This window comes from Osmia bicornis, chromosome 14 (genome assembly GCF_907164935.1).
Source record: "Osmia bicornis bicornis chromosome 14, iOsmBic2.1, whole genome shotgun sequence".
NCBI classification, from domain to species: domain Eukaryota; kingdom Metazoa; phylum Arthropoda; class Insecta; order Hymenoptera; family Megachilidae; genus Osmia; species Osmia bicornis.
Genome location: NC_060229.1, coordinates 5676389 through 5690124, shown reverse-complemented (window position 1 = coordinate 5690124; position 13736 = coordinate 5676389). Strand labels below are relative to the sequence as shown.

Sequence of the window (13736 nt, the reverse complement as noted above, 5' to 3'; positions counted from 1 at the left end):
CAAACGGTTCTGCGTATGAACTTTACTGCAATTCTCATTAAAATAATCTTCTTTTCGATAACACTGCAGTCCGATCAATTGTTCTATCGTTCGATCATGACCTTACAATATAATCAATAAGTCGGCTTTATTATTAATTTCTCTACAATAAAAAAGTGTGACAGAGTGATTGGAAACTTTCCTCGCGATTGCTTTTGTACATATAAATTATTGTGTTGCAAGCATTGTTGATTAACGGGTTTAATTAACTTTATCGTAAACGTTCAGAAAAAGCAACGAATCGGGAACGATTGCATGTTTACCATCATTCGCAACGATCAACGTTAATGTACAAACGCATCTTTGCAACGATAACATTATTCAACATAAACAAATTAAAGTTATTTATATATTACCTACATCCCATTCGCGTGGACGTCCATTGAAATTCGATCAAATCGAATTTTTTATTTTCACCGATAAAGGAAGTATAAGCAAATGTTATAAATTATTGCATCATTTTGTAAAACTGATAAACATATGAATATTTATAAGTCAAGGTTTACTAATTATACAAAAGTTAATTAATCGTCCAGCTGTATTTTCATTCAATAATTGAAAACAATAAGCTCGTTCTATAAATTACAATTAGAATCCAAAATGAGGAAATTACGTAGATACAATAATAAACATTGTATGTATATTTAGATTATTAAACTGAAAACAGGGTCCATCGACTATCATCCGAATATGTTTTTAACGTTAATTTGATAATGACAAGAATATTTGCTGGGTCAACATGCTGACCGTGTTTTTCAGTGATACTTAATCATTTATTAAATAAAATACACAGTAATTACTATAAATATATATAGAAATAAATTAATACTGTTTCCCCCGGAACATCATTGAGTATTTTTCATAAAATATTCTTTTAATTTTTCCAGCGCTTTGCTTCGATGAGAAATTTGATTCTTCACTTCTTTTGGTAATTCTGCATAAGTTTTGTCGTTGTCCAGGGGTTGGAAACAGGGGTCCCAACCAAAGTCTCGTGGTCCTCGAGGACTCACGATGGTTCCTTGAGTTCGACCCTGAAACAATATTACCGGATCTTCCGGTTCTCCATTGCAATAAGCGAAGGTGCAAACCGCCTCCGCTGATTTATCTTCCCAACCGTGTAACATTTGGTAAAGACCTTCTGGTCCTAGTTTTTCTAAGAACCATTTGATGTAAGGTCCAGGCAAACCTTTCATCGAATTAAAACACAAACATGTGTCTTCGATGATTATTGGGCCTTTTATTAAATTAGCTGCTGCTTTACATTTGTTTCGACAAATATCATCGATTTCTCCCTGATATTCTGGAAGATCAATCTTTTGGCTGGTGATTTCTCGTGGAAAATTCTTCCCCAAGATGGCCACGAATTCCTCCAGCTTCTTTGCGTTTCCGGTTACAAACACTATTGGTTTCGACATACTATAACAAAATTTGATTGTATTGTTAAAAAGTTAATAAATGTAGATTTGAGAATTCTTTAAGAATTTCTTCTAAAAATGGAATATCATTGAAGATCTCGCGCCATTTTCTTTGTAATGTAAGTTGGCAAGCCTGCTGCAGGCAGCAGCGTGTAAAGAACATGGAAGATGTTGACGTTTCCTCAAATAAAATCAATTAAATTATTCTTAAAAAATGTATATACACCCATTTTATTCTTATCAGCGCTGTATTTACCAGAACTAATTGGAAAACTTCAATGATCTTAATCAAAAATACCTTTCAATGATTTCAGCAAGCGGTAGGTTCACTTGCGGAACAACGTGTTTACTCGGCAGTGCTGCAAACTTTAAATTCCTATCCAACTTAAAAGGAAAATTATTTGTATAATTGTTTAAATTAAACTTAAGTCTTTATCTTTTTAATATCACTCTTCAAAATATAAAAATAAGGGAAGGGATTTCATGATGATCATGCAGAAGAATATGTTAGACTTTAAGTCCGTTGGAAAAATATTCTAACAATTATACTATAATTTATTAAGCTTTGTAGATATCATTATCAACTTTTGCTTCTTTTTTTCAAATAAATATATGATTTATAAAATTTTTCATTATTGTTTACTTTCATACGTTTTAAAGGGTCTTTCATGAATGACTATGGAATGACTCGGATGTTGTTTCTGCTGCAGCTACGTTCATTGGGGAGAGTGAAAGAATCTGCTCAAAAATGCCGAGTCAAGAGGTTGTAACTACGAAAGTAGTGGTTCACCCTTTGGTTTTACTAAGCGTGGTGGACCATTTTAATCGCATGGGAAAAATTGGTAATCAAAAAAGAGTTGTAGGTGTTCTTTTGGGATGCTGGAGAGCCAAAGGTGTCTTAGACGTGTCAAACAGTTTTGCAGGTTAGAATCACTATGCCACTTTCTATCGCTTCCTTTTCAAATTACTGTACTTTCCAGTACGAAATTCTTGAATTAAATAAAAACTTTGATTTAATCATTATTATTTCTTATTTACAGTGCCCTTTGATGAGGATGATAAGGATAAAAGTGTGTGGTTTCTTGATCATGATTACTTAGAAAATATGTATGGAATGTTTAAAAAAGTTAATGGTAAGCACTACTGAATCTGATAAACTGAATTAAATAAATGAAACTTGGTTTTAACATTTGATCTCATTTTAGCCCGTGAGAAAGTGGTAGGATGGTATCACACTGGACCTAAACTACATCAAAATGATGTTGCAATTAATGAACTCATTAGAAGATATTGTCCTAACTCAGTTTTGGTCATCATTGATGCCAAACCTAAGGACCTTGGTCTTCCAACAGAAGCATATCAAGCAGTCGAAGAAGTTCATGATGTAAGAATCATGGTTTGCCTAACATGCTATTGATTTTTGGATCCTGTATTATAATCATCATGGTATTGTTTATAGGATGGTTCACCAACATCAAAAACTTTTGAGCATATCCCTAGTGAAATTGGTGCGGAGGAAGCAGAGGAAGTAGGTGTAGAACATTTACTGAGGGATATTAAGGATACCACTGTTGGTACTTTAAGTCAGAGAATTACAAACCAGTTACTTGGTTTGAAAGGTCTACATGAACAAATTAGGGAAATTAGAGATTATTTGCTTCAAGTCGGTAGTGGTAAATTGCCCATAAATCATCAAATTGTATATCAACTTCAGGACATTTTTAACTTACTACCTGATATGACACAATCTAGTTTTGTCGATTCGCTGTACGTGAAAACAAACGATCAAATGTTAGTCGTATATCTCGCGGCGCTCGTTAGATCAATAGTGGCTTTACATAATTTGATTAATAATAAATTAACAAACCGTGATGCTGAAAAAAAGGAAACAGATAAGAAAGAGACGAAAAAAGATGAGAAGAAAGAAGAGGAGAAAAAGGATGAGAAAGAAAAGGCAAAAGCTAAAAGTCAGTGAATAAAGTGAAATTAAGACTTATTTGTGTGATTGAGACTGTTAATCTTGCAAAAGTTCACGAAACTTATAAAGTTTGTTTATACATGTACAAATGTATTTTGTGCTATCAGATGGTCTGCATTTCAAGTTAACACCAAAAAAAAAAAGAAATAAACACTGATAATCTTATTCTCAATGTGTTCCAACACAGTAAGAGTTTAAAAAAGGTACATTAGATGAAGGGTATGATAGTGGGAATGCAGTTACAATATTTCCATATATACCGCAGTTCACAAGAGTCCATAACTGCGACGCGCAGGTTGGAAGATGGTGGGGGAATGCAGCGAGCTCTCTGCTAATCGCTTTCCTCTTCGTTTAGGAGTATCGCCAATCAGGGCGAAGATGCGCACTGGAGATGCGCGAAGAACGAAAATTGGTCTTTTCGCAGTTATGGACTCTGGTGAACTGCGGTATATAAAGATCTATTTAGTAAACACATTACAGAATTATCACAAATTTTAGTGTAAAGTAATTTTTACATGGCATAACATAGTGATTGTGTTTACTGATAATCGTTCCCTCCTATCGTTAGGAATGAGCAACTGCTTCAAACTGCCCGTAACTTTTATATAATGTATCGTCATCGATAATAATTTGGTGATTTTTATCTAAATCAAGCATTGTTCAGTAATCATTCACGGTTCACTTGAATGTATCAAAATTTTCTAAAGAACATCGAGGATACCACATAAGATTCTCAATAACGTATACATTTTTAGATATTACAGACATATTTTCTAAAGAACTTAAGCTTTCATAAATAATACACTACGTTATTAATAAAAACAACAAAAAACTCGATCATTGAATTCATGATTTTATTTATTTTTCATTGCCACACGAAGGATCTATGAAAATCAAAATTAATTGCACCTTATTGATCGTGCATTTCTTTGTAATTTACGGATATTTGGGTGCAGTGGGAGCTTTTTTTAGTTAAGGGGAAGTTTAAGATGAGAAATCAATCGCCATTTGCTTTTGGTTTGGGGAGAATTTAGAGAAAACCCTAGGAGAGACGAGAAGAGCCTAATCTACGACCTCTTGTCTTCACCTAAGGAAGATATGTGCAAACAAGGCAAATGGCGAAATACTTCTTCCTCTACACTTCTGTTTAACTAAAAAAATCCTAAATTGCACATTAATTTGCAAACTTGTTCTAATCAATAGATCACTTGACTCATCTTCCATGAAGTACTTACAGAATGCCTTAGTTCTTCTTTCTAAAAAATGAATGGAGTAAGAAGAATTTAAGTATTACTTATTTAATAAATTAATTGTTGAAAACACTTAATCATCCATGTTTTTTCTTTTATACTACAGTGTACAAAATAAGACACATTTGACCCAATAAAGTCCATCGACGCGCACTTGTCTTCGCACCTTCGCTGTAAGCAATACCTACAAAGGGTTCTAAATTCGTGTCATTGTAATGCTGAAAGTACCAATTGAACGAATTGTCTTCGATGACTTCAGCATTTTCGTTTGAAGATCCGTCTTTCTCGATGTTCTTCTCTTCGTCTTTCACGTTTCGTTGAACAGCTTCAGCCACGGACTTCTGTTTCTCGTCTTCAGCCGAGAGACCGATACGTGGCGAAGGAACCTTCGTGATCGTTGGCCTACCTAATGGACGCAAATTTGGTACTGAAGAAGGTACCTGACCTCCTGGAACCAGAAACGCTGAAAGAGCTGATGCTTCTGTTTCTCGGGGCAACTGAGACGTCGAAGATTTCTTTTTATTCTCTAAGAAGGATGAATGAAAAGGTGATCGTTCTGTTACAACGCTACTAGAATCATCTGTATTTGTACCTATAGATTCGTTTCGAGGATCTATGGTGGAAGTTTCTTGCAATTCAACTGCCTCAGAGTCCCAAAACCTACTTTTCTCATTTTTCATCACATTTGTGGATGATTCTATAACCAAATCATCTTTCGTAGTCTCCAGCATGGTTCCAGGGGTGGTCCACACTATTCTACTCGCGACTTCTTGCGACTTCTCTTCCACTTTAATTGATTTTTTGTTCGCCTCTGAAGGGTCATCATCATGAATCTCTAAAGACGCTGTTGTTTCGTTCGCTTCTTGAGGAGATTCATCAGCTGCAGTGCTGGAATCTAACGTTCTCGTTGAATTTATGGAAGAAGTACTGTAGAAGAAAATTAAACCATAGTTACATGCCTTATAATCTCTAAAGAGTCATTTTCCATTCATTTACCTGCTTTTTTTAACTCCAGGCATTTGCCATCGAGAATCAGGCTGATTGGCTGCCACCGTGGACAATTCTTCCCTCTCTTTAATTTCCACCTTGGGTTTGTTTGTCCTAGGATGAGTCCTTTCAACCTTCACCACAGTACCATTTCCATTTTTCCATCGCTTCCGCTCCTCCTGCGTGATATTAGAATTCTGACCTCTCAAACTTTCATTTTTATTAACCTGTCTCTCGTAAGTTAATCTTGGATCAGGGATCGGCACGAAACCACCCTGTCCTCGAGGCAGAGGAACAAAACCACCCCTGTGGATCTCTGGTTCCGTGGGTGGAAACGTTCTATACCGTCCTCTTCCGGGTCTTTCGGAATTCTTCCTCTCCGATTTCCTCCCCGAATTTCCCCAAAGGTTAAAATTCAAACTAGGCAAAGGCACACCGAAGAAGGTGAAACCGGAACTGCTAGGGGAAGGAGGCATCAGAGGGTTCTTCTTTATTGGAATGGTACCGTTCGTTTGTAACTGAACTTTCTCTGTTGTTTGGGTCATTTGTACAATTTCTGGTGGTATAGTAATCGCGGTTTGCGTGGACGTTGATATATTCATCGTTTCTTCAGGATACTCGTCGAGGTAATCAAAATCCTGAGGGTTGGGAGGATTCTCCACGGATGGCTCTTTTAGGTTCAAGCGAAGGGGTACCATTTCTGTTGCTCCATATACTGAGAATGTTTTTATTAATTATTTTAAGTATTAAGAATGTACTGATTAAAGATTTTTTTACTTACTGGAAGAGGAAACAGGGTAAGGTGCAGAATCGATCAGCTCAGCCTCGCAGCCAGGGTGAATCGGATCGATCTGTCGTTCTCTTTGACAATCCTGGCGAGACAATCGAATTTCTTTGAACAAAGATCCATCGGCACACCTTGGACCCTCGGAGGATGCCTGCTGCAACCACCCTCGCAACCACAACATTCCGCAAGAGCACGAAAGTGGATTTCCTTTTTGCGAATAGAGTTAAAATTAATTAACTGAGTGTTACACTTACTTATTAATGAAACTTTGCCAGCTTGTAGAACGCGCCTATACCCCCTTTGGGGGGCAGACGGCTAATTGTTTAAAAGATATTAATAATTACAGTTAGTTACTCCTTACATACTGAAGTATGACAAACTCACACACACAACTCGCAATCTAGAGATCCACGGTTCAAATCCTTGGTTCCCAACACTGTTTTTTTTTTAATGATAATTTGTCTCTTTTTGAATAATTATTACCTAAAAATTATCATGAGAAAAAAAAACCGGAAACCCAGGATTTGAACCGAGGACCTTTAGATTGCGAGTCATGTCTTTAACCACGGAGCAGATCCGTGACTTGCGATTTAAAGGTCCTTGGTTCCCAAAAAAATTTTTTTTATGACAATTTTTATGTAATAGTTATTCAAAAAGAGACAAATTATCATTAAAAAAAAAAAGAAATGTTCGGAATCAAGGATTTGAACCGTGGATTTCTAGATTGCGAGTTGTATGTGTGAGTCTGTCATACTTCTCAATGTAAGTAGTAACTAACTTTAATTATTAATATCTTTTAAACAATTAGTCGTCTGCCCACAAAACGGGGTATAGGCGTGTTCAGCTCGACGAGCTCTACAAGCTGGCAAAGTTTCATTAATAAGTGAGTTTAACACTTGGGTAGTTCTCCTTATGAGAAAAATTAAGAAATGTTTCGTTCCTCCTGTTTTAAATTTTCTAAAAGAAAGTGAAATTGATTACCGTCGATGTCCAAAACAGCGATGTTCGATCGCAATCTTTTGAACGCCGTTTCCGATACGGAAGCCATTCGATTGCTTCTCAAACTGAGAACCCGAAGTCTTGGCATCTGATCGAAAGGCGAGCCTTGAATGGCGCAGATCCGATTGTTGTCCATCTGGGATAAAAACGAGGGAAACCCATATGTAAAACGATCCGCTATCTTCTTAATTAACGATGCAGCTGTACGAATAATTGCTCTGCTAGCATAACGAGTGGCCTCGCACCACGGTTCGTGGAGAAGTTTCACTCTCGACGAGAAAGTATTCCTCGTTATTACTAAATACCATCCCCCCCACCGCGGTCTGTTTCATTTTTTCGTTCCACGTTTGCGTTTAATGCGATCATTACGAAAAACAGACTTTTTATTCTTCCATTCGGTTTCATTTTCAAAAATAAAATAATTAATAAAATATCCATCAATCAAAATTTCGATTTCATTTACTTAACAACTCATTTAGCAATTATTTTACTCACTTTCAATTCAACCAACCACTCCATGGATGCCAAACTATTACTGGACACCCTGGACAGTCTATTGTTGCTCAAATCCAGAACCTCCAAGGAACGCAAGCTCTCGAGTCCCACGTAATCCAACGCTGGCAAGTGATTGTGACTCAGATTCAGGAAGAGAAGGTGAGGCACGTTAATGAATGCGTTGCTCGCAATTTCCTGGATCCGATTTTCCTGAATTTCCGCGCTTTGAAGTAATGGTAGCTCGGTGAAAGCCCCGCTAGGAATTATCTGTACATTTCCAAGAATCGTACACGTTTGACCATTTAAAAAATAAAAACTAACGAACAGAACTACCTGTAATCGGTTCTTTCCGAGTCGAATGGCTTGAAGTTCCGGTAGAGCTCTGATAGCATTCCTCTCGATGATTCTCAAGTCATTATTTTCGAGATCGATCAGCGTTAATCGTGGCAAACCATCGAACGCACCCTCCCGTAGCTCGCGGATACGATTCCTCACGAGTTTCAGTTCGAGCAAGGCCGACAAGCTGCTCAGCGTTTCCGGCGACAGGATGTTCAGCTTGTTGAAGCTCAGGTCTAGTACCTGAAGAGCTGTTAAGCCGTGCAACGATCCGGGTAACTCGGTCAAAGTGTTGTGCGACGCGTACAGTTCACGAAGGTCCCTGCAATTAACGTCGTTTCCTACATTTGACAACGCGTCGTTAACAGAAACAATGATTTCCGATCTGTCGTAATCGTGTCATCTAAAGAGATCGATAAACCTGGTACCCTTAATTCTCTGCTAAGCGACATTTAAACGACGACAATTTTATTTTCAGTTCTTGTAAATTTTCACAAAATCACCGACACGCCAGAATGGTAGAAGGGGACATTCAACGCGAGCCAGGGACTTTCTAGGTACCATTTTCTGGTGATGCAATCAAATAACAACGAGTGAAACTTCTTTTCTACTTGCGTGCTAATGTATGAAAAAGAGCTCTTCTTAAACTTTCAAAACAATATATTCAACGAATATTCCTTACCTGGTGTTGGAAAATGTCACGTGAGGTATCTGGGCAAGATTATTCCTACTGAGATCCAGCCTCTGCAATCTAACGTTTTCCTGAAAGATATCCGGTCGGAGAACCTCCAAACGATTGCCCCGCAGACTTAAATCCATCAACGATCTAAGTGGTTTGAAGCTTCTTCCATGAATAGTCACCAGTCTGTTGTACTTCAGATCCAATTGTTCCAATCTGGACAATCCATCGAACGCTCCATCCTCCAGAATTCGCAGAGAGTTATAACCAAAGTTCAATTTCCTCAGATTTGGTAAATCGGCCAGGCTACCCGGTGGTATCCTCTCGATTCCATTCGCGCTGAGATCCAACGATCTTAGAACGGGTAGATCAAGATCTTGAGAGGATAGAGCTGGTAGAACTACTATACGATTCATAGGCATGTATAAATGTTCTATGTTTCTTGGTAGACCAGGGACTATCTCCAACATTCGGTTCCAACCAACGTCCAACTCGTAGAGATTGTTCAAATGATGGAACGTTAGGGGATGAAGAACGGAGAGCGCGTTTCCGGAAAGGTTCACGTGCTCCAGGGCTGGAGTAGCCAGGAAGGAATCAGGTTCTATGAGACCAACCGCGTTTCCGCTTAGATCTAAGCGTCTCAGACTTGGGAGGTTGGCTAAGAGACGAGGTTCTACGTGGCGGAAGTAATTCTCTGATAGATCCAGGCCCTGGAATGGCGAAACCGAAAGGGTGAAACTGGGGCGTTTTCCCTTAAAAAGCATCGGAGTACTTACTTTCAATGCTGGCAAGTTCCAGAACGGCGCCTCCAATAAATTCGACAAAGAATTATTCTTCAATCTGAGTTCCCTAAGAGCGGGCATCGCGGTGAAGGTCTCCCTCTGCAGAAAGGCTACTCTGTTGTGATCAAGGTGAAGCCTCTCCAAAGTGAGATGACCCCTGAGCGCTCCGAATGGTATCTCCTCGATTTGATTGTAACTAACGTCGAGGAATTTCAACCTGGGCAGAGCTTCCATTATGGATCTCAGCTCAGCCACGTGACTGAGGTCGTTGTTAATCAACCACATCTCCTCCAGGCTGTTTCCAGGTCTGCGAGGGAAAAATTCCGGATGCACACGGTGTATTAGATTGTGATTAAGATCCAGGGTCTTCAAGGCTGGCATTCTTTGAAACGCTCCGGCGAACACCTCGGTGATATGATTCCTCGACAAATAGAGACGAGTCAGGACCGGTAGATCCATGAAGGCTCCTTCGTTCAGGCGATTGATACGATTTCGATCGAGCCGTATCATCGAAAGCGAAGGCAGATCCACGCAGGCTCGACCGATCATTCCAGCATCCACTATCGAGTTCCCGACCACAGAAATTTCCTTCAGTTCCGGGAGATCTATGAACGCTCGAGGATGAACCCAATGGACACCGCAGTCGGTGATATTAATCAATTCTAACCGAGGTAGCGCCCTGAAGAGACCCGCCTCCAGACGTATCAGACGTGGACTGCCAAACACATGAAGCTGTTCCAAACCGGGCAAATCCCGAAAATTTCTTGGCGCCAACTCCAGCAGAGCTGGGGAATTAATCTGCAGGTAACGAAGTTTCGGAAGCCCAGAGAATTTCGGCAGTTTCTTCATCACTCTGCTCTGCAAGGTAACAGCCTCGAGACCTTGAAGGTTCTCCAGGCTGTCTATCGGCAGGGAGCGTAAATCTGGTTCCACGATGAATAATTCTAACAGGGAATCGTGGAGACCTTCTAACCATCCGGGGGACACCCTTTCCAGACGATTATTCCGGAGCATCAGACGAAGAACGCGCAAAGTGGCGAAGACTTTGCCAGGTAGACTAGGTAGATTATTGTTCTCCAGGATCAATTCGTCTACAGGTCGATCCAGATAATGGCTCACTGCTTTTAAACCTTCGAGGACTTTTGGTAACTCGCTATGACTGCACCTAATAGAAGAGACTTGAAATCAGTGTTTGAGGTCTTTGACTTTTTTTGAAATTGGAGACACTTGCCATATTTGAATCTCCATGTCACGAGTGGAACATCTGCAAGGTAGAATCCTCTCCTGAGCAGGACAACCGTACTCTGAACTAAGCTGGCTGCTGGTACCAATTGGAAACAGTACCAGAAACCAGCTGGTCAAGAGGAGGCCTCCAACCCCCACTGATTCAACCATCGCGCATTTGGACCTTGGTCTAAGACCTCGAACACCTGTTCTCCATTTTCTGCAACAATTATTTCATCTACAAATTACACGTACGAGATGTGTTTCAATTTGTAAAGCATGTGTCAGTTTAATTATGAACGTGGGTATTAGATGTTGAAGTCCTTGCATATTATGGTGTTTCTTTGAGTAAACCATGAAGACACGTGTATCTACGTGATGGTTACACGTCACGGTCGTAGACGACAAAATTAATGCTTCGTACCGTAAGCTAAAGACCGCTAGGACAATTTTCCCCGTAATAATTACCGTCGCCTGAGGCTTCGAGGCTCGATGAAAGCTTCATGTATGAATTTCAAGTAACCGTATGAATTGTTGATTCATTTTGAAATTTTGAAACACGAAGTATCAGACGAAGCCAAGTGAAATGAATCAGCGAAGAAGAGGAAAGTCTTTTTTTACTCTATCAGATAGAACGAAAACAAAGGTGTTCCTCGGAGGATGGTGTCACGGGTGACCACGTGTGTTTCGTAACCCATCTTCCGTAAGTAAGAACAATCGGACTGGCCTGGAAATTCAGTCGAACATAAAGAATGTCGATATCCTGTAATCGTTAATGAAAGAAATTTAATAGAATCTTACGCGTGTATTGCTCTAAAGTGTACACGTTTAAGGGGACGCATCGAAATCAAGGAATACAGGTCGCTGCACTCACGTGACTGCATTTGCATCGCGTTGAACCAGTTTGCTCGATTGTTAGCAAATCGTTCAGTGAACTTTCAAATTGGCCTATTCGATTCTGTTCGAAATCAAAACGGATCTTTGCGTGATTCCAGACTATTCTATAAAAGGATCGACATAATCGTTTGTGCGTGCACATTTGTTAACTGCAGTTTTCACAATGTGCACAGGTGCAGCGATGTTTCTATTGTGTCCACCGTCGATCGTATTTAATTTCAATAAAAAACGATACACGTACTCTTTTCTATAAAATCTACCCCGAATTTAATTGCACGAAATTATGCAACTATGAATTTGCATTTGGGTTGGAAAGTAACACCTTCACTTCTATAAAATTTTATAAAACTTAGAATTCTATTTCACTAAATTGGAAAAATTTGTTGCAATATTTTTAGATTATTTTTCCATCCACCCTTGATGAGTAAAAGGGTTGATGATACTTTTTTATACAACAAAGTCACCAATACCTTCATGTGTTTTATGCCTCGTTGACAGTTTCCACTTAGTCTTGGATCAAAATGAAACACCACAATGTTTATCCACAAAAATCGAGCAACAATTCGTCACGCCAAGAATGTTGGTCGAAGGAAACGATAAAGAGACCGTGTTCTCGTTTACGAGCACTCACTGGCTAAATACACGAAGAAGTTTTATGGCAAAGCGTGCCGATGCGCAAAGTCGCGAGGGAAGAAGATGACTGTGGCGTGGGTGATGGCGAGCGGGACGAAAAAAGGATTGCGAAGTGCTGTGTCCAACCACCGTGAACACACGCTTCCAGGAAATTCTTCCCTTTCCACCGAATCTATCCGTTCAAATAAATCGGCGACGATGACAGATTTTTAACTCGAGAAATTCCTTTGGAACGCAAAATTTCTAGAAAAGGAGGTTTTTAATATATCAACCCTGGAATGGCGAGGGTTGAAGAACTCGTGGTATTTTTTTCGACTACTCTAATTCGATTACCCTAATTAAAGATTTTAAGTGAAATTAGTATTTCTAAGAATCAAAAGAAATGTTGGGAAACTATCAAAAATTGCAGGGCAAATATTTAACTATGATCCTAGACGAGGAATAAAAATCTAGTTTTGAAATCTATCGGTTCAAAAATAGTAAATTCAATGCGATAAAATATTTTAATTAGCTCTCAAAAGAACTAAAAAAACCTTAAAGACTAGCCAAAGACATATTAAAATAAATTAAGTGAATGGATAAGAAACAGCAATTTATGTTAAATGAATATGGACAAAATTGTTTAATTAAGAGTCTATGTAAAGGTTGAAATTCTTGAATATAGTTTACTCTAATATGTTGTATTAAACACATACAGTGTAACAACAAAAATCTTGGTTTTTAAGTATAAGATTAGTATGTGAATTACCAGACCTATGTGCAGGTGCATTTACCTCTATAGGATAAAAGTTGTATCGGATATAAACGCTTATATCCTCATGTAACATTTTTGGTATAATAAATTTAAATTAAAAAAACGGAGTATAATAATTGCACCCCCTACAATGTAAAATATTTTCACTTTGGAATCAAATTTCACCTGCACCACTGTTCTTCGACTTACATCGATGATGACGATTTCCATCATTTTTCCAAGAACGTGCAGTTAAATATGTTCCAGTCCAGATGACACGAGTTCCGTCTCTCGTTATCCGCTTTTTTCGAGATGCAGAAAACGCGCATTAGACAACGAACGGTACTAACAAAATGCCAACTTGTTACACCTCGGAAAGGCTAATTAAACCGCGAAGAGAAAAAAGAAGAAAACGCGTGTAATCGTTGCAAGATTATGAACCAACAAAGAGGAAAATTTTTAATCTTTAATTTATACATCAGCTTGTGTTATTTGGATCTTG

The 13736-nt window shown here is 38.8% G+C and overlaps 3 protein-coding genes across 3 annotated transcripts; 1 reads left to right on the top strand and 2 right to left on the bottom strand.

The window, feature by feature from the left end:
- Positions 1-613: 613 nt before the first annotated feature.
- LOC114876823 (inosine triphosphate pyrophosphatase) lies at positions 614-1810 on the bottom strand. Its single transcript, XM_029188665.2, has 2 exons — positions 1753-1810; positions 614-1455 (listed from the first exon to the last, which is right to left on the bottom strand). Exon 2 carries the CDS (start codon positions 1452-1454, stop codon positions 885-887), a length of 570 nt encoding a protein of 189 aa, XP_029044498.2. The 5' UTR covers position 1455; positions 1753-1810; the 3' UTR covers positions 614-884.
- A 327-nt stretch (positions 1811-2137) lies between these two features.
- LOC114876822 (26S proteasome non-ATPase regulatory subunit 7) lies at positions 2138-3641 on the top strand. Its single transcript, XM_029188664.2, has 4 exons — positions 2138-2377; positions 2495-2587; positions 2660-2838; positions 2914-3641. The coding sequence occupies exons 1-4, from the start codon at positions 2203-2205 to the stop codon at positions 3427-3429; spliced, it is 963 nt and encodes a 320-aa protein (XP_029044497.1). The 5' UTR covers positions 2138-2202; the 3' UTR covers positions 3430-3641.
- A 166-nt stretch (positions 3642-3807) lies between these two features.
- LOC114876821 (protein artichoke) lies at positions 3808-13523 on the bottom strand. The gene is made up of 10 exons (XM_046288632.1): positions 13445-13523; positions 10979-11191; positions 9742-10912; positions 8969-9675; positions 8284-8608; positions 7951-8217; positions 7438-7591; positions 6451-6663; positions 5679-6384; positions 3808-5609 (listed from the first exon to the last, which is right to left on the bottom strand). Exons 2-10 carry the CDS (start codon positions 11140-11142, stop codon positions 4778-4780), a joined length of 4539 nt encoding a protein of 1512 aa, XP_046144588.1. The 5' UTR covers positions 11143-11191; positions 13445-13523; the 3' UTR covers positions 3808-4777.
- Between the last annotated feature and the right edge of the window lie 213 nt (positions 13524-13736).